General features: G+C 36.2%; 1 protein-coding gene across 4 annotated transcripts in view; it reads left to right on the forward strand.

Annotated features, from left to right (window-relative positions):
* LOC126816267 (WD repeat-containing protein 7) overlaps positions 1-12,603 on the forward strand; it is a 30,072-nt gene extending 17,469 nt beyond the window's left edge. For 3 of the 4 annotated variants that reach the window (XM_050542557.2, XM_050542556.2, XM_050542558.2), the window contains 13 exons: positions 702-1,019; positions 2,032-2,163; positions 2,982-3,620; positions 4,160-4,295; positions 4,762-4,990; positions 5,612-5,801; positions 6,136-6,339; positions 6,782-6,968; positions 7,438-7,708; positions 7,909-7,991; positions 8,226-8,328; positions 8,623-8,727; positions 9,840-12,602. In XM_050542557.2, coding sequence (XP_050398514.1) covers positions 702-1,019; positions 2,032-2,163; positions 2,982-3,620; positions 4,160-4,295; positions 4,762-4,990; positions 5,612-5,801; positions 6,136-6,339; positions 6,782-6,968; positions 7,438-7,708; positions 7,909-7,991; positions 8,226-8,328; positions 8,623-8,727; positions 9,840-10,025 — 2,783 coding nt within the window. In that variant the 3' untranslated portion in view covers positions 10,026-12,602. Of the gene's footprint in view, positions 1-701; positions 1,020-2,031; positions 2,164-2,981; positions 3,621-4,159; positions 4,296-4,761; positions 4,991-5,611; positions 5,802-6,135; positions 6,340-6,781; positions 6,969-7,437; positions 7,709-7,908; positions 7,992-8,225; positions 8,329-8,622; positions 8,728-9,839 lie in introns of all 4 variants that reach the window. The other variant, XM_050542559.2, reaches the window with a different exon arrangement.
* Positions 12,604-20,390: the final 7,787 nt, after the last annotated feature.

Raw genomic sequence — 20,390 nt, forward strand, 5'->3', positions numbered from 1 at the left:
CCCCCACTGCTAAAGACCCCCCCTATGCTCAAGCTAATTATTGAAATAAAATTGAATCATATGTTATTGAAATAAAATTGAACCATATGTTAGTCCTGAAATGACCTAGTTTGTGTTGAGTGGGCATTAAATCTCTCGGTCTCTCTTTTGGGAAACAGTAGATATAGTAGACTAAAATAATACATTGGTTGGTTGACAGATGATAGAGAAATTAGCCTTGTCTAATACCATAAGCTTTGATGATAAAATTATAGTATAAAACTTAGTAGGAATTGGCTCTTATGGAAGGACACTGGAATAAACAGAAACTCAACACAGTTGCCTTCTCATCTCTGTTTATTTCTACTCCGATATATGAAATAAAATGGGGTTTAACGTCCTACTGTTCTGCTCCGACTGGGCTAATAAGGACAGCTACTCCGATATAACAGAATTATGTAAAATAAATAGATTGACTAGTAATGACTACATATTTAGGAAACAGCTATGGGTACAACTTTGGGACCTTCACACTTGTAAATCTTTGTATTCTACTGTAATTTGTGAAATGAAATGAAATAGGGTTTAACGTCCTACTGTTCACAGTAATTTGTAATTCATTATTCAAAACAATTTTATTTAGAAGGAATCATGAATTATTCTATGAAATATGTTTCGATATTTACCGATTTGCATAGTGTCTTATCCCATTTCTCTTTCAGGCCATTTAGATAGAGTAGTTCAAGGTATCACAGCTGAAGAAATCCTCAACAACTGTGATGAAAATGCGGCTCCTATGGAGAATCTAACCAATCCTAGTCTTACCCTCACACAGGCACTGAAACGGAGAAATTTTGCAACATTTAGAAATCTAGCACAACAAAAGCTTCAGTCTCATCAGAATCAACAACAGCTGTCCCAAGGACCAAAAGCTGACTATGTTAAACCTACAGGGTTTCCAATGTTGATACAAGGTGTGCGTACTAATACACGAGATCCGGATGCCCATGTGGTATTCTTTGATACAGAATCACTGATTGGTTAGTTTATTTTAATATTAACATCAAACTTACCAGAAATCCAAACTTGGAACCTGTTTTTATTTAGTTTTGAACCAAAATTTTTCTGTTTCTCATCTTGAATTTCTCATCTATCATGAATTTGAAATAAAATCTTTGTGTTTAAACTAGACAGTGGTAAAAACATTAGAACATAATGAAATGAACAACACTTTCAAAGGGTTACAAAAACAGCACATAAAAAAGACATACATATTTCAAATGATTGATTTGGGTATTTTCATGGAAGACTGCAATGTCCTAAGTTACAACCCCTGTGAAAGCCATAAAATATAATTGATTATATGATACTGAATGTCCTTGATAACATACCAATTTATAGCCTTCTACTACTTCAAGTCATTGATATCCTACATCAGTACGCATTTATGTAAATCTCCTTAATGTATCATATCAGAGAAGAAAAGTAGGATGTTAAACCCCATTTCATTTTTAATGTCTTATAGATTTCAGTATAGATTAATGTCAACTCCCTTAAAGTCTTATTAATTTTTTTAAATGTGAATTTATCATTTTGATATCAAAATCTGACTTTTTTGAAGATTTGAGTACCGGTAGTTAAACATAAAGAAAAGGTATGTTCTTATAAAGAGTGGAGTATAACTACCCAACGACAATCAACTGTATACAAATGCAGCACAGACAAAACAAAAGGACGAAGTGAATGGCAAAGCATTTACATAAAAAAAATTGAAAGAATAAACTGCATGCCATGGTCATTACAATATTGTCAGTATCTAATTGCTATATGCAGTGTATGAAATCAGTTTCAAACTCAGTGGGACTTTTTAAATAGAATGTAGCTTTTAGAATAAATGCCTGCTTTAAGCACAACTGCCAATTAAGTCAAAATACTGTCCTAACAATTTTTATTTTTCATGCTCTTTCTTTGGTATTGCTTTCTTTTATGGCATTTTTAGATTTAATCCCAATTTCTTATATTTGGTGGTTGGCTTTATCTATTTTCCCACAGTTCAGTTATTGACAGAAGAGTTTGCGTTATTATCACCGGGTGAATTGGAAGCCAGAGGACTCTTAACCCCTGTAATTGAAAGACCTTCTGGCACCCAACCAGAACTTAGTGAGGCACAACAAAAAATAGCAGGTATTGTTACAGAAAACAAATATGGTCTTATATGTGTGTGATGTGATGTATTTAATAATGACACATTGCATCAATTGTTTTGATTAATTTATAAAAACAACATCAGCTTCAAAATAAAGTTACTGTTTATTACAGAATGACGTTTTGCTCAGTAATTATATTCCATAGAATTTTGGCCTGTATAGAATACAGCTTTCTAACAATTTTATAATGCAGACAGTCTAACAAAAACTTATATTGTTATTGCATGAAACTAATCTAGCACCCGAGATCGCTTATGCTACCTATCACCTGTCCATTGACTATTGTTCATCTATCTTTCATCAATGTCAGTAACATTGTATATTCTGCTACCACTTGATTTTGATCGCATTTGATAGAAATTTTGCTTTGTGATGCATATTTAGCTTTTACGAGCTGAGAAGGAGGTTCTGAATGAGGTAAATTCTGAGTATTATTGACTTTCATTCTGGATAGCTCAATAAATTCTAATTATAGCTGTGTTGCTTGACTTAGTTAAGTTGAATTAAAAAAAATGTTTTTTTGTCCACCTGGTATTGTTCACGTAGGATAAAATACCCCAAAAATGTTATACAAAATACTCAAACAGTGGGATTTTCTAGTATCTCTTCTGTAGAAATAACTCATCAAATTATCAAGTAATGATGATCGAGGCTAGCCTAAAATTCAAAAGCTTATATCTCGTCTCACATTTTCAGCATATTCTATTTACATTATCCATTTTTTAACTATTATAGCGGGAACTGCCAACTCAAAATATATATTATAACAGATTTGTTGTTTTGTATGCTTTCTAGGACTAATAGCTAAAGCAAAAGAGAAAGCAGACACAATTGGACAGAAAATACAGGATAAAGTTCAGACATCTGGTCTAACTGTAGGAGGAAGAGATACATCAACTGCTAGTAGAGGTTCCATTATCAGTACTGCATCAACTACTGATGCCACACGACCAGACAGCATCCGTTTGCAAACAAATATCACTATGGAAATAGCACAGATTTTCATGTCCTGTTTACATGCCTGGGGTTTGGATCCTGATCTCGATAAACTCTGTTTAAACAAACTTGGTCTGTTAAAACCTCAAAGTCCCATATCATTTGGTTTGTTGTCAAGGCAGGGTCATATGTCTCTCATGTTACCGGGGTGGCACAAGCGTGTTTGTCACAGTGAACTTGCTGATCTTAAAGGTGTTACCGTCAGTAAAATTAGACAAGGTGATGTGAAGTCTGTGTCATTTGCCGAACCTCCACAACCTCCTGGAGGAAGCGTGTCTGGTAAACCAACTCTGCTGGCTCAGCGTATGGGAAGTATGCCTTTTGATGATGAGGAGTTGTATAGTAGTGATGATGGTGCCAACAATGATGATGCCTTTGATGATTCTTTACCAGTTCCAGAAAAACACATCAATGCTACAGCTCTACAACAAGAAACAGGTAATTTTTTTTGGCCCTACATGTTTGAAATTAAGTTTGAAAAATCAGTGTTCTTTAGTTTTATGGTAATATTACATTGTTCTTGATGAACTTTTGATGTATTATTTTATCTAATCAGACTTCAATTATTCCAAGACATGGTACAAATGGGTGGGGATCACGTGGCTAAGTGGGTAAGACGCTGGCTTGCTAGCCTGGAGGTCGGGTGTTCGATCCCTGCATTGGCCGAGAAAGTTGATCCAGATTTTCCGGCTTGGTTTCCCCTTGTCAGTGGTGCAGGACGGAGGGCCTGACAAGGACGAAAAACCGAGGTCCCGTATACATATTGGCGTACACGTAAAATATCCCTAGGCCGTAGCGCCGCTGCCCGGGCAAAATTTCACTCATAGCACACTGTATGACGTATGCCCATCTCCATAAGCCCAGTTTAGGAGCAGAACAGTAGGACGTTAAACCTCAGTTCATTTCATTTCATTTCCCTCCCTTTGTAAGGTCTTTCATTAATAATCGAGTATTAATGTATTGTTTTATATTATCAGGTATATTTTCCACAAAAGCAAGATGGCAGATATCTAGTGCTGTAACTACACAACATCTACTCAGCGTAATATCTGTAGCTAATACCATGATGAGTATGAGCTGTGCCAGTTTCCTTATGAAATCCAGAAGAAAAAAGTAAATATTTTTATGTACATGTGATATTTTTAATAGAATTTGTTGGAAAACTGCAAGTGCTTGATATCGGATCTCCAATCACGCATTGTGATTCAGGTGTAGCGATCTGATTTGTATCCTTATCTGCTTTCTATATTTCGGTTAATCAAAACTTGTTTTGGCTTGTCATGTTCATGGTGGGCTTTGTCTTATTAGTTTAGAACAAATTTTGTTTTGTCATCTTTTCAAATGCCAAAGTTTTTCAATACATTTAGTTTGTATTTAGCTGTAGGGTCTTGGTTTTGTATATCAAGTTCGTTATCCACCATTTCAATTTTTACATGATCTACTTTCTGACTTCTATTATATTTACGAATATTGATTGAATGCAGGAATTAAATTCTTTACAAACCGATTTCTGAAGGCGAACATACTAGATCTCTTTCAATCTGTTGAATTCTGACACCCTGATTTTGATCAATTACAGGAAAAAGCAAGGTGTTGTAACAGGTCATGCTGGTATTATAGTAACAGATGTACCTGATGGTGATAATACAGATGATATGTTAACAATGCAACAAGCACAGATCAAACAAGGTTGGAGTTTACTAGCGGCATTACACTGTGTTCTATTACCAGAGTTAGTTGGTGCTAGTCATTATAAACCTCCATTACTAGAGATGTTAGCTAGAAGATGGCAAGATAGATGTTTAGAGGTAAGATAATGTTTAGTATGGAATAATAAAATACAAGGTACAGACAGAACAAACAATATAAAGAGATAGTACAATACTTTATTGTTCATGTTTATACCATTATTGTTCATTTCTATACCGTTATTGTTCATGTCAATACCTTTATTATTCTTGCTATAATCTATTGTTGTTGTTGATATACTGTCCATGTTGATACCTTTCTTGTTCATGCCACTACCTTTATTGTTCTTGTCGTCACCTTAATTGGAATTGGTACTGTTTATTGACAAAGGGGGGGGGGGTGGATGGCTGAATGGTTAGTGTGCGCGCGCTGTATCATAAAGTCTGTCATTGAGTCGACTGGTGTGGTTTCGAATCCCCGGTTGTACGTGACAAGGAGTAGGGTCGCCTGTCCGGTTTCCTCCCACTGCTAAAGACCCCTACGCGCAAGCGAATTATTGAAATAAAATTAAACCATATGTTAGTCCCGAAATACCTAGTTTGTGTCAAGTGGGCGTTAATCGCCATTTCTCTCTCTCTCTTTATTGACAAAGTTTATTTAGTTGTAAGGCAAATCTGGCCAGCAAATAAATTGTTTATAATCCAGCACTCATTGGTAGGAATGTAATAATTTTATATCAGATTCGTGAAGCTGGTCAAGCCCTATTATTAGCCGAGTTAAGAAGAATTGGATTGGAGGGTAGAAAGGCTATTGTAGATGAGTGGTCTCCCTTCCTACCAATGTATGTTGATCCTAATCTGAGTTTATTGAGTGATGCTCAGAAAGGTGAAGAAGAGGATGATGATGAAGATGATGAATCAATGATGGCAGGTAGGGTAAAATTTTATGTAATCAGATTCAGCCCATGTTGTTTAGCTTTTTATTGCATAAAATATAGAGAAGTATGTCAAAGTATATCTTATTTTTTATAGCTTGTTAAAATACAGATGTGACATCATCCTTTGATTTTGGTGTACCATTATTGGCTATGTGCCAATATTTCAGAAAATGGTATGGGAACTAATAGCCCACTAACATCTGATTGGTCAATATATCCTAGGAAATTTGCAATCTCAACCTGCCTGATAATATATTATACCTTCTTTTTTTATGGGTAATTAAACAAATTGTTAATTAAAATTATTATATTTGATTACTGTTTCAGGAGATTTACCAGCTCATAAAGTATCAGTATCATTTGAAAGTCGTAGAAAACAGGCAACAGCTATCGTAATGTTGGGTGTAGTGGGTGCTGAGTTTGGTCACGAAATTGAACCAAGCAGACGTAAACATGAAGAACCTAAAAAAGGAGGAAGAAAGGCTCCAGAGGGATTCAGTTTAACTAATTACTCCCTAGCTAGACATACAAGTAAGGTTTCTCTTAGAATTATATTTTCCTTAAAATATATATTACGTACATCAGATAAACTACTTTTAAAGCCCAAAACTGTTCAACTGGTCTCTTGTGGTCAGCGCTCTTTTAGCTATCAAGCACCTGTTTTATGGAATAATCTACCATTTAGTTTAAGATGTACATTTCTATATTCTTTTAAAACACAACTTAAAACACATTTATTTAATCAGGCTTTTAACTGACTCTGTATACAATCGTTAACATTACATTGTCACTTTGTAAAGTGCCCCTGAACATGTTATATGAAAGGGCGCACTATGAATATGCTGTAATAATAATAATAATGTTCTTTGATTATGTAGTAAAGTCGAAGCATAGTAGCATCAATCAGCAGTTATGTGTGTGCCTGTATTTAAAAGTTCAATAGTTATTAAATAATATACTGCATATTTTTCAGGTAAAGCTTTAACCTTTCTGTTATTAACACCACCAAGTTCACGTCTGCCGGCCCACACACCAATACGTCGTGCTGCTATTGATCTGATAGGGCGTGGTTTTACTGTGTGGGAACCTTATTTAGACGTATCATCTGTTTTATTAGGATTATTGGAACTGTGTATAGATTCTGATCAGATAGTACCAAGGTAACATTTTATTTCAAGATACTGGTATATCTGCATTTCATTAGTTGTTAAAGTAAAGATAGCCTTGATCACTGTTTTGTTGGTGACCCTTTCTTGACAGTTTATTTACCGCTTACATGGCACAATAACATGCATTTGTTATTTTAATAAATGGCAAATATCTATTCATATCAGTGTTTTTTCATTATTTAGGCAAAACAAGCCCTTCCCAAGTAAGGTATTCGCAAAATGTACAATTTCTTTCTTTTTTTTTTTAAAAGTTTGCTCATACGTAAAAAAAATGTACAATTCTTTTTATAAAAAAACTTTCCAAGACAAAAAAATGTTTGACAGTTATTGTTCTGTACACCGTAACCTACAGTGATTTTTGCTAATAGTTAATTACTTTCAATGACAGTACCAACTACACTGCTGTTGGTTTACAATGTGTTGTTTACTGGCAACTAATGATTACCATATTTTGTTTCAGTGTAACTTATGGTCTACCTCTATCACCAGTAGCTGATGCTTGTCGTACAGCTAGACATGCCCTGTCTTTAATAGCCACGGCACGACCAGCAGCTTTTATTATCACCATGGCTAAAGAAGTAGCGCGTTATAATGCCCAGGCCCAGAACGCCCAATCACAACATACCCATCTACAAAACCTAGTCTTAGTCCGAGCTAGACAAGAGATACAACATATTCTAGAATTGATGGTAGAAAAGATGCCCAATGATATTGCTGATATATTTGTTGAGGTGAGTTTTCTTCAAATAAAAATTGAATCATTGTGTAAATAGAGCGAAATTTTCCAGGGTCAGTCATTTTCCTTACACTAAATGGATGTAATATTCTAAGAAAAAAACACCATAAAGAAATAATGATGAGGCATGAATAAACCTGATGTATATAAGGAAATCTGTGATTCTGATATGAATAAAAGTTGTTTTATTTTTAGACTGTCGATGTTGTGGTACATTGTTTAGATATGGGTCAATTAAAATCAAAAGGTTTACAAGAATTATTTCCAGCTATTTGCAGGTAAAAGTACCTTATCAATAATCTTAACTATTACCAATTTCTTTGGGTTTAATATAAAATTTAAGAATAAGGGTCATGTAACATATTTTGATATAAGTGAACATTCTAGTTATATGGCATTAAAGAAGGTTTGGGAAATAATTCATCTTTAGCTTATTCTTTTGTAACAGATATGGAATTCTCTGATAGGTGCTTAGAATGGTTTCTATTTTAAATGTAATTTTGATTTCACAGATTTAGTATGGTATCGGCTTGCAATCAAACAAAACGAATTTGGGTTGGGGCTAAAAATGGTAACCTAGCTCTCTATGAAATGAAACAACATTCTAAATGCCAGGTAAATTAAACCGTTGATTTATTTAAGAACAACATCAGTGGCCTGCTTGAAACCTAGCAGTCACTGAATGAATATATATGGGACTAAATTACGTTTAATAGTACCAACTTAAACCCCCTTTTATTTTATTTATTTTATTTTCATTCAAAACTAATAGGATAGATTGTTGATAATTTGAGTAGTGAAGGTTTTTTCTCTCACCAAGACATTGCTTGGAGTTACTGCCACTGGAAAATAAAATCGACATTAAATTTTGGAATGAATACTTAATTATTGTTTTGTATAATTTTACAGCTAATCTCAGCCCATCAAGGACCAGTTATAGCTGTATGTGTCAACCCTGATGGCAAATATCTGTGTACATTCTCACATGTTGATAGTCGTCTTAAATTCTGGCAGGTATGTTGATCATTAATACACATTTATTACAAATGAGAGAGAGAGAGAGAGAAATGGTGTTTAATGTCCACTCGACACAAAACAGGTCATTTTGGGACTAACGCATGGTTCAATTTTATTTTAATAATTCACTTGCGCGTAGGGTTCTAGGGAGGAAACCAGAGGGCCCCGAGAAAACCCACGAAGTTGTCACGCACACCCGGGGAATCAAACCACGTCACTTGACTCAATGACAGACCTAATGATACAGCACGCACGTGCTAACCATTCAGCCATCCAGTACAAGACATTAAATTACAACAATATTTTGAAAACTTTTAAAACATTTTTATCTGTTTTGTGGTCCTTGTGAATTAACTGTTTCAGTTGCATTTAGTGACTGAACTGGAAATACAAAAAATACAGTTCGATGGAATACAATTACTACTATTTATTACTGTAAAACATTTCGACCAGTCTGATTAAAATACAGATCTATATTTTGTTTCGTTTTTTTTATACCTTTGATGGCTTCTACTACATGAAGATCTGACTAGTTGCTTGAAAACGTTGAGAGAATACTCTTCGAAACGTCGCCCGAATAAATCAGTAATTGTTCTTCCATAAGTATGTGTTATAGTTTATTGTAGTGGGAGGTCGTGTCAGGGGTCATACAAGCGGCTTTTGACCCTATGATGTCAGATATTGATTAATCAATCAGCGTTGACATTTCTAGTGATTTACCCACAGTTCTGTCAACAGCACGCCAAGAACTTGCCGTAACAAACCGTTTCATTGGCTAATTCGTCACATCAACCAGAACGCCTGTTATATAACAACTCTTCCAAATCCTAGTTTTGTGAAGACAAAAAAAAACGAAATAGGATCTGTGTTTTAATCAGATTGTGTTTCGACTAGTTAGTCTTTTTCAAGCAGTGATTCAGTATCCTACTTCAATCATTATTTGATAAAAACTAGAGAATCCTATTCGAAACACTGTTCAGTAATAAACATTAATTGTATTCCATAAAATTCTGTTGTTCTGTGTAGAAGTATTAAGGTGCATCTGGATTCTGAGGGCTCTCAAATCTGGTTATATTTTCAACTAAATAAACATTTTTTTTTTTTTTCAGACTGCCTCGTCTTCCATATTTGGTATTGGGTCTCAGCAGACTAAATGTATCCGTCAGTATTCGGTGCCAAAAATAGAAGTTACACCTTTAACAAATATATTAAAACTAGTACGATTGGTGTGGATTGACAATAAAACAGTTGTATTACTTACAGTTGATGGGTCGGAAACCAAATTCTCTATTTAGAAATAAATTAGGACTGTGGGTGGGCATATAAACTAAAGCCTGTCAATAAATATCTTTCATTGTTATCAACACTTTTGTAAGATATTCTCTAATTTCCATTTCCAGAGAGAACCCATAAGGTATTTTATAAATACAAAGCTGTCCTGATATGGTATATTTGAATGAAAGTTTAGTTAAGGTGAGAGGCAGGGCAGAATTATAATCTAAAATCTATACAATCTGACTGCGGTCTAAAGAATTGATTTGGATTAAAACTGATAGTTGATCTGTATCCCTATGGTCCATACTCCATAGTCAGGGTTGAAAAGTGGAATTAATGACCTATATGTCAGAGTAGAATCCCACACAGACAATTCAACCAGGCTACAATATAAACTCAATAATTCAATATAATCTACTCTACATATATATGTATTTAATGACAAGGGACTTGATTTGTTTCTAGCCACTGATAGATAGATACATATATTCAGTTATATAATATTTTAAAGCCACTTATTGTTATTTTGTATTTTTAGGACAATATCTTAATTATTGACAGTTTAATCCATATGTTGATAAGCAGTTTTAAGATGCAATATAGTAATAAATAACTGACAGCTATGTTGTAGACAAGAAGTAATTATGATACATATATATAATTTATCTTGCACAGAATGGAGTGAAATTGAGTCACTGAGAGAGAGTGTATGAGAGTGTGTATTGATAATTGTATAATAAAATGTTTATTGTTATGTTTTTGTATAAATAATAGTATATCTAGTCACACATATTATAACTGTTATTAATCATATTATATATTGTGGGTGAAGTGTTCAAAAGGGTGTATCTCGGGAAATTAGTCAAATACACTTTTGCATTTTTAAACTCTCCCAATTAATATGCACATTTCCTTCTAAGCTGTGTATCTCTATGCCGATTAGAACTGTTCTGGGTATCATGTGTCCAAATGTTGTATCTTGATTTCTGGAAATTTTGAAATGCAAAAAGTTCTATTTCTTAATCTTTAGAAATTCGTAGATGCACCCTTTTGACACTTCACCTACGATATGTTTATTTGTCCTTTCTTGAAAAATATTTGAAATCATTCCTTCCTAGTACATTGCATATATAGCTTAACTGAAACTAGCCTGTAACAAGATTATGTTTATAGTTATATAAAATTTAATGGTGTATGCTTAGCTTTGTTTTCGAAAAAGTTGAAATTTGCAACAACTTCTTAACTTCAATAAAACATTCTCCTAGAATACAGTGATAGTCATTAATCTTTGGCGTTTTAGGACAAAAACAAAACCAAGAAGGGATAAGCAAGGTTTTTTGTTTATTAGGCCATAATAATTGTTTCTATACAAAAATTGGCTTTTTTTTTACTACTGTGATAATTGTGTGTTATATCATTCTATTTAATATGTTTATGTGTCTGTATAATTGTTAAATTAAAGCATATAAATAATAATTCAAATGAAAATGGTGATTAAAATGACAATGTTAGTATAGTTTATAGAAGTATATTTATCAGTAGCATAGAAATCCGGTCATGTTAAAAAAAATGATAAATAAAGATGAGACTAAAACTACAAAAGGAACAATGTATCGGTATTAATATATTTAGATATAAAAACAGATAATCAAGTATTTGTTGTTAAACAGAGTTTAAATAAGATGTATATTTTAATCTGCTCATATTTACCCATGTTATACCTTTCCATTCTACATAATTATTATGATAAAACCGGTGGATGGATAATTTCTGGTGAATGAAAGTATTGTTATTGCTATATTAAATATTGTATTCAATTTTATTCTATTTAATTGCATAATTTCACTTATAGGTCCATATTTCACAGTTAATAGGTTATAATATAAGTATAAATATATTCCAAGTAGATATAGTTTAAGGCAAAAGTCATTGAAATGTTATTAACTAGAACCTAACTATAGCATAATTTGACCAGAATAGAGGGGGTACCACTTTACTTGGCATGAGGTTACGATGTTGAGGGGTCCCACTGCTCCCCTTGGTAGAGGCTTAGATGGCCCTTTGGAAAAAGAGTCAATGGAAGTTCTGTAGGTTTAAGTATACTATTACCCATACTTATATCATTTGTATTTAGCCCTGATTACACCAATACTTTATGGGCAGTTTCCAATTTTACCAGAGTCTATTACCAGCTGTTCATAGGCTGCTTGATTGTTATAAAGTGGAGTATAAGGCATTGCCCTCACCCCCCACCAATACTTGTTATGCCTAAGGTTTACAAGGCATTGGTCAACACAGCTCACAAAAGGCTACATGGACTAAGTCTGTTTCCCAATCCCATTCAGATATCCTGAATATAAATATTGTTTCAAATGAAAAGAAAACTTGCTAAACACGAGCAAAGAATAATTATATACATTTATCAAAATTTGTAGTTTCAACAGGTATGATTTCATAATATCATTATGCTAATTCCAGTTATGTATATCATTATTTATTTTTGCAATTGGCCTATGAATGTTTGTTACAGATATCACATGAATAATAAACTTTTTTATATTATACACAAGTTGTTCTTGTAAGACCATTGCATGATTATTGGAGAGATAAAAGTAACATGACGAATTTAATATGGGTAAAATATACTTTATTTTATTTAAATAAGCAAAATATTACTACCTTAAACTGAGAGAAAGGATGTATGCTCTTATTTATAGATAAAAACAAAAAGCTACAAAAGAGCAAACAGTAAAAAGACTAGCAGTCAGCTTGATAATTATATGGCACAATGAAATAGTAATTATTTAAAAAGAATATCTTGGCCAGGAAAACCATTTAAAGCTTGGCTAAAATGGTTGAGGTTTTAAAGAATTTAGTGGGACAATCTGTTGGTGAGCAATTTCCTCCTTCAGTATGAATTCCATATCATCCTAATGGAGAAAATGAACAGGGTTGAAGCAAACGTGAGCTACCTGGGATATCTGTAATAATAAAACAGTGAAAATGAACAAATGTCAAATGAAATTTCAGCCGACTGATTTAAGCATAAAGTAAATTCTACCTTATGCACCTTTATTCAAGAAAAGCATGGTTCAAATAAAGCATGCTGTCAAATGTTTGCCGAGATCTGTGCTTAAACTGGTCCTTTCTTGCTGACCAGACGGTCCTGAGTTTGGTTCCGGTGTTGGCAGAGAAAGTTCCTCGGATTTTCCAGCCAAGTGTGTTTCCCCGACACTTGGAAATCGATCTAAGCCGTACAGCTTTATCCCGGAAATATCTCTCCCAGACCATACTGCGTGGATGTCCCTCTTCAATAAAAATTGGCCGTAGCACCATTGTCCGGAAATATCCCTCCCACACCATACTGCGTGGCGTATCCCCATCTTCAATAAAAGTAGGCCGTAGCACGGTTGTCCCCATGTTCCCGAAGCAACGACTGCGAGTTTTACAACTATGTACGGAGTTAAAGTGAGATCAAGCCTTGAGGGTGGGTTGTCCCGGAAATACTCCACTTCATTTGTGAGTTTGAATTTTGAAAACAGATGCTGGAAGAAACATATCTGTGATTCCAATGTGCTTTCAATCTGGTACCGGAAGTCACAGGACAAAGTGGGTGAAATAATCTGGGTCACTTTCTTTCTAGAAACAACCCCTCGCGACCTGACTTCTATGCGTCCTCTACTTACCTCTGTTTAATCTTTTGTCTTGCACTATTTGGTTGATATCTGGGTAGTGAATCAACTTATATTCTGTAATATATCGGAAAAGAGATAGTCTGATACATATCGTTTTATCTGCAACGATGACAGGACACAAACGCAAGGACAGCGACATCTGACAGGCAACCACCGAATTGTATATTCATGCCTAATTTGCCTGTGTTCAATAAGGATTATTTGTCGTCGATTATCCAGCACTGAGGAATAATGATTGGCCTGTGTCAAATTATACAACCCGACAGATTATTACCGATATGTTGCGTAAACAATCCATCGCTGACAAAATTATATATTTATGTTAAGTGGGTTTCCTTCCCATCTTACCTGATTGTTCAAATACCCGAAAGTCAGGAGCGGATGTACTATAAAACTAACGAAGCCTAAAATTCAAGATCGCCAAGCCCTGTGAGATCCACAGAAGCAACTTTAATCCATACTGCTTAGTTTAATTTAGGCCACTTTAAAGATCGGGCCGACATTACGTAGAATTGGAAGTTTAGGGATGAATATCTATGATGTACTATAATATAGCTGTGTGTCCATGTAATATCTAAGGTTGAATCAGGACGCACGAATTAAGTTCTCGTTGGATTCTACGAGCATAGTGTTTTGTATTAATTTCCTTTTTTCTTCCCATAGCAAACAGGTTAATACAAATGTTGGGATGACCTTCTATAGAACATCCCCAAAAGAAGATCTACAGTGGTTAACCAAATCTGGTTACTGATAATAATTCAAGCTTAAAAAATGTAGGCCCACCACTGACGAATTTAATGTTTTAATCTTGTATCTCTATCCAAGGGTTTTTCCATCTAAGCGAGCCGTAAGGTGCTGACTCGCTAACATGGAGGCCCCGGATTTGATCTCAACGTTGGCCGAGAATATTCCTCGGGAAATTCCCACGTGGTTCCGCATTGTCAGTGGTGAAGGACTGGGGCCTAGTCGTTCGGATGAGACTAAAAAACGAGGTCCTGTGTAGATCTTACAGCTGGAATTCAATTGCTGTCAGGGAAACATTCCCCTCATAGCCGTGCTTAGTAAGGTGCTGACTCGCTAACATGGAGGCCCCGGATTTGATCTCAACGTTGGCCGAGAATATTCCTCGGGAAATTCCCACGTGGTTCCGCATTGTCAGTGGTGAAGGACTGGGGCCTAGTCGTTCAGATGAGACTAAAAAACGAGGTCCTGTGTAGATCTTACAGCTGGAATTCAATTGCTGTCAGGGAAACATTCCCCTCATAGCACACTGCAGTCTTCATTGACAATGGCCGGGTTAGGGAAGAAAAGCAGGACGTTAAACTCCATTTCATTCATGATTTCCATCTAAGTTCTTATGTTCTATAATACGTAAAATATATTTATTTAACGTTTACCTGTATTCAGTGAACCTAATATACCATGGAATCTACCTAGAATATTTCTAGGATGGTGATCATGATCAGTGGAAGGCGTGATAGTCTGTAATTCATAAACACCTGAAAAGTTATACAAACATTGTTCACGAAACTAACGATTGCCGATATAATACAGTTTCTTGGAAAACGCGATACTTGCAGAAACGTTGAGAAATCGGAATGTTGAAAATAATTTGATAGACACTTTGCAGGGAAGCATCAGAACTTTCATCAAGAAAATAAAAGTAACTAATTTCACATGATATCATATTTTTAAATCAAAGAACCCTTAGACACTGGTAATCCCAAATCTGGCATATTTAGATCAACGCATTATTCACGAGCGCCCACTCAACTTTTGGAAATCAGTAAGGTCCGGGAACACGGGTGTGAGACCAGTCTGTAATGCATACGACGGACACGAATATATCTCAGTAACTGCTGGGCAGATCTGTCTCAAACGAGTAAATGACGATCATGATACATGTATTGGTGAAGAGAGAGCCGCAAGGAGAAGCAATTACTCAATACCCAACTAGCGTTGAACACATTTTCGGCCACAGATATCGGAAACAGTGTGTTGCCATTGACCCAGTGTCGTACTTTGAAACACACAGATTGTCTTAGGTGGTTAAACATAACTTACTTCGCAGACAGTTCTTAATATGTTTATAAGGTTTAAAAGTTAGAACACATTTGGCTGCAATATTTTGTGTCACAGTAATGACAGGGTACAGTCTATCTGTGTTCACTGTGCACTGTTCCATCTGTGAGCGTTCGATCGAGCACCAGTTGTCAACATTTGCTTCTTGACAATTTAAATATCCGAATATTTCGTATCCGATTCAGATTAAATCATATGATGAGTTTGCAAAAACGGCACGTTACGTTCACGACCCCCTTGTTTCTATTTGAATCCCTTTTTAACTCCACAGTAAATATGCCTCGGCGAGTGCAGATTTCAAGGGCCGCGCTACGTCCATGGTAGAGGTTAAGATATTCTGGGCCGGACTGGGCCCACCTGTCCACCTGTTCGTGACAGGTGGGCCTAAGCTCATTAAAAAAAAAGTGGGTCTAAGAAAGAAAAAAAAAGAAAAAAAGAGAGAGAAAAAAGAAAAGAGAAAGAACAACACAAAAAAGAAGTGTACTATAAGGAAAGAACTTTATGAGTTTGACCTTATTATACCGAGAACCGTGTAATTTATCTTTTAACCTCTACTTAGTTCTTCATATACTATTCAAAAAAAGTAGGGGATATTTGATTTTTAAGTGTTATTAAAGTCACCTAATGAAACTGACGAAGAAACAAATGACAAAATGAAATGAAGTTCACATTCATCGATTTATTCCAAATGATCGTTAGACTAAGTAAGGCACAGACTGACCATTATAAGGGTAAAATGATACGCGGGGTCAAACAGCAAAGTTACCACAGCATCACAACCAAGTCAGTAACGGGTAAATCCTCCTCTGTTTGCCAAACAAGCATTGATCCGACGTGGCATACTCCTAATGAGACGTCTAGGGTCATTTTGGTCCAGATTGTCCCATTCCTGTTGCAACGCAGCAGCAAGTTCTTGGACATTGGCAGGACGTTGTTGACGTTGACGTAACCTCTGTCCAAGTATGTCCCAGACATGCTCGATGGGGGAGTGGTCGGGACTCAGTGCTGGCCAAGGTAATGTGGTGATGTTCTGTTGTTGGAGGTAACCTGTAACGATCCTGGCCCTGTGACATCTTGCGTTGTCATCCTGGAAGATGAAACGGCGGCCATGACGTCGTGCGAACGGCACAACATGGACTGCCAAGATGTTGTCCCGGTAGTACTGGCCTGTAACACGCCCTGCAACAACATGTAAAGCCGTTCTTCCAGCAACAGTGATGCCTCCCCACACCATAACAGAACCACCCCCAAATCGATCATGTCTGATGACGTTAACGTCTTGGAAGCGCTCGTTTCGACGACGCCACACCCTCCTACGTCTGTCCAAAAAATCAACAGTGAACCTTGACTCATCTGAAAACATCACATTGCTCCAGCGTCGATTATCCCAGTGTTGACGATCCCTACACCAACGACGTCTTGCCTGAATGTGATGATCTCTCAAACAAGGGATCACGCGAGGACGTCGGGCGCGAAGGTGACCCCTATGCAGTCGATTCCGAATCGTCTGGCCACTCACTCTCACACCAGTGTCTGTTTGAAGACGAGCGCTGATTTGATTTGCTGTGATGACACGATTTCTCAAGGCCAAGGTACGGATAAATCGATCCTGGGCTTGAGTTGTCGCCCTTGGTCGACCTGAGCGTGGTCTGTCCTGTACAGATTGTGTATCACGGTATCTGGACCATAGCCTGCTTATGACAGACTGAGAAACATTCATCGTCCGCGCCACAACCGCCTGTGTTGTGCCGATCTGTAGCATGCCAAGGGCACGTAACCTTTCATTTTGGGTAAGCCGACGCATATCAAAATTTGTTTTCTGGTCACTAAAACAATTAAACTGATGTTTCCACCCTGGAATTCAATGCCACAATGACTGTAACATTCAAAGTCAGAGTCGTGCAAATCTTGGGTTGGACCCCCATGATGATCCCAAGCATCACCTGCATTCCATGCGGTAGCTATTGGTGCGTTTGGGCGTCACATGTAACTGGAAATGTTTCTTCTGTTAGGTTCTATAGTGACTTTTTTCGTAGTCATTTGCATATTTTAGTATTATGCCCCCAAAATCAAATATCCCCTACTTTTTTTGAATAGTATATGTCATTATCGCCGAAATAATCGCCAAAAACTTGCCAGTTTTGAGTTTTTCGCGAAAATTAATCAAAAATTTGCCTTCTTCTGCTTTGGTCTGAAATGTTTGGAAAATGGGTTTGCGGTTGTCAATTTTCAAAATTTTCCGGGGGGGGGGGGGGGGGCAGACCCTCCTCGGACGCTAGCGGGCCTTCGGCGCGTACTTGTGTGGGCCTTAGTCAATGACCTGACAGGTGGGCCTTTGGCCCACCAGTCCGGCACTGGGGCCGGTTGCGACATCTAGCTAAACACTCGCGGACAGGTTGGAGAATTTAAAATACTTGCATTGAGGAAGTGGAATCTAATACCTGCGGGGAGGTTGGAGAATCTAATACTTGCATTGGGGGTTGCAGAATCTAATACTCGCAGAGTTATTTATTGGGTAACCTATATATTAATACTTTATTGGGGATTGGATTGTGGAATATAATACTTGCGGATGGTTTAAAGAAATGTCATACCATCTCATACTCGCAAGGTGATATCCTTTTTTTTTCTAGAATTAGAAAACGGCTTCAGACGTGTTTCCTGTGAGGGTCGCACATGTATTTGCGAACGTTGAATGCACTAGATGCATTTAATATTGACGATTGAAATTGAATTGTGTTGTGACTCGTCAAAACTAAATGAATGACAATCTTACCGCCTTTATCAACATCTGTTTTAAATACTGTATTTGGTACCAGTTTCATTAAAGAGTTGTCTTGTCTAATAAGCATGGGTAAAATTAGACTAAAATAATTCTTCGCCCATTCTTCATCTCCGCTTAAAGCTTTTCTTACTGACGATCTATGTGATAAACTATCTGTTAAAATAGTTAAAGAAATAAAATGAAATGGGGTTTAACGTCCTACGAAAATACGTCATGGTGTGCTATGAATGAGTAAAATTTTGCCCGGACAACGACCTACTCTATCGAATTCCAACTGCCCTGGGGCCTTTTATTACGTGTACGACAATGTGTACACGGGAAATCGATTTTTAGTTCCATCCGAACGACTAAATAATTAAAGAGAAGCGTAGTATATTATATAACATGATATATTATGCCATTTAAAAAAAATCGAATGTGTTATATCCTAAAGATTTTTTTTTTAAAAGCACTTTGTGAGGTAATCCTTCACTGAGTAGCAATAAAGGTTACGTCATGGACCTGATGGGGAAGACATGGACCTGATGGGGAAGCTATGCACCTGGTTACGATTATTCTTTCAAACCCCAAAGTGCCGTCTCAAAACTGGGCAAATAAAAAAAGGAATTGAGTTAACATACCGTATTCCCATATATGGAGTACGTCGTTTAATCCACCAATTTCACTTGTCCAATATCCCATCATTTTAGAATATTTTGTTCGTACAGATATCCATTCTGTAGTCAGATCGAGGAAACGTTTAAAATCTTTAGGGTAAACATTATAACATCTCAATTCATAAATCGGCTGTTGTTCGCTGGTTGTCAGATTTCTAAATATCTGTTTAAAATAAACATAATAAAACATAAGGATTGTGTTGTATTTTATTTAAACAATAATAACATAAACATCTTTTTGAAAACCAAATTCCCAGGTCTTCAATGGAGTTTCCTGGATTTCAGAAAGTGGAACGAGAAATTTGAAGGTTTGTAAATGTAGATTTAAAAGTGTCCGGGCGGCATAATTTGTGTTACATGAATAATGTGAAAAATAAAACACGACTATTCCATGGGCTACTGTCAATAAATTTAGTCAATTAACGACAATAAGACAATGCGCCCGCCACCCAAAATTTTGGTTTTGGTGAAGAAAACATTCTTATCAATAATGTCAACAATTTTGACTATTCCTTATCCCGTGAACCAACTAATTAATGTATCCCTTTGGATTAAAAACTGTAAGTTTGATCAGGGTCACGTAAATACCCCCCCCCCATCCCCCGGCGCAGTGAATATTTTTTTCTCGCCTACTTTCATGGAAATAACGCCGTTTTGGCACACTCCAGTACTGTAATCCTATACATGTATGCACCTAAATGAGCAGAAATATTGTTTCAAAGCTTCTGAATTTATCAAATTCCGGGGTAGTTCCCCCTGACCTAACGCCAAACTTGACGTTTACCAACTTGGACCCGCCGCTGCTCAAATCCCTGGACACCCCCCTTTTGGATTGTATATCTGGATTTTTTTCTTGTCTTTAATAACAGAAAAACCCCTATACTATAGATCTGAGAGCGTTTTTTATACACTTGGGGGCAGCTGTATATGTACTGTAAATAAAATGAAAATGAAATGCAATGAAATGGGGTTTAACGTCCTGCTCCGACTGGGCTAATAAAGGCGGGGAAAATAAAATAGTTTACGTTCAAAATCCTCTTGCTCTAGTTTTAGTTTCGTTTTCCGAAAAGTTCGTGTGCGTTTCTGTACGTTTGAATCGTATGTCCCTTGGGTTTTATTTAATCAAGATAAAAAAGCAAACCCGTGTAAATTTGTGTGTCCTTTTCA

Source organism: Patella vulgata, chromosome 3 (assembly GCF_932274485.2).
Source record: "Patella vulgata chromosome 3, xgPatVulg1.2, whole genome shotgun sequence".
Classification (NCBI taxonomy): Eukaryota; Metazoa; Mollusca; class Gastropoda; family Patellidae; genus Patella; species Patella vulgata.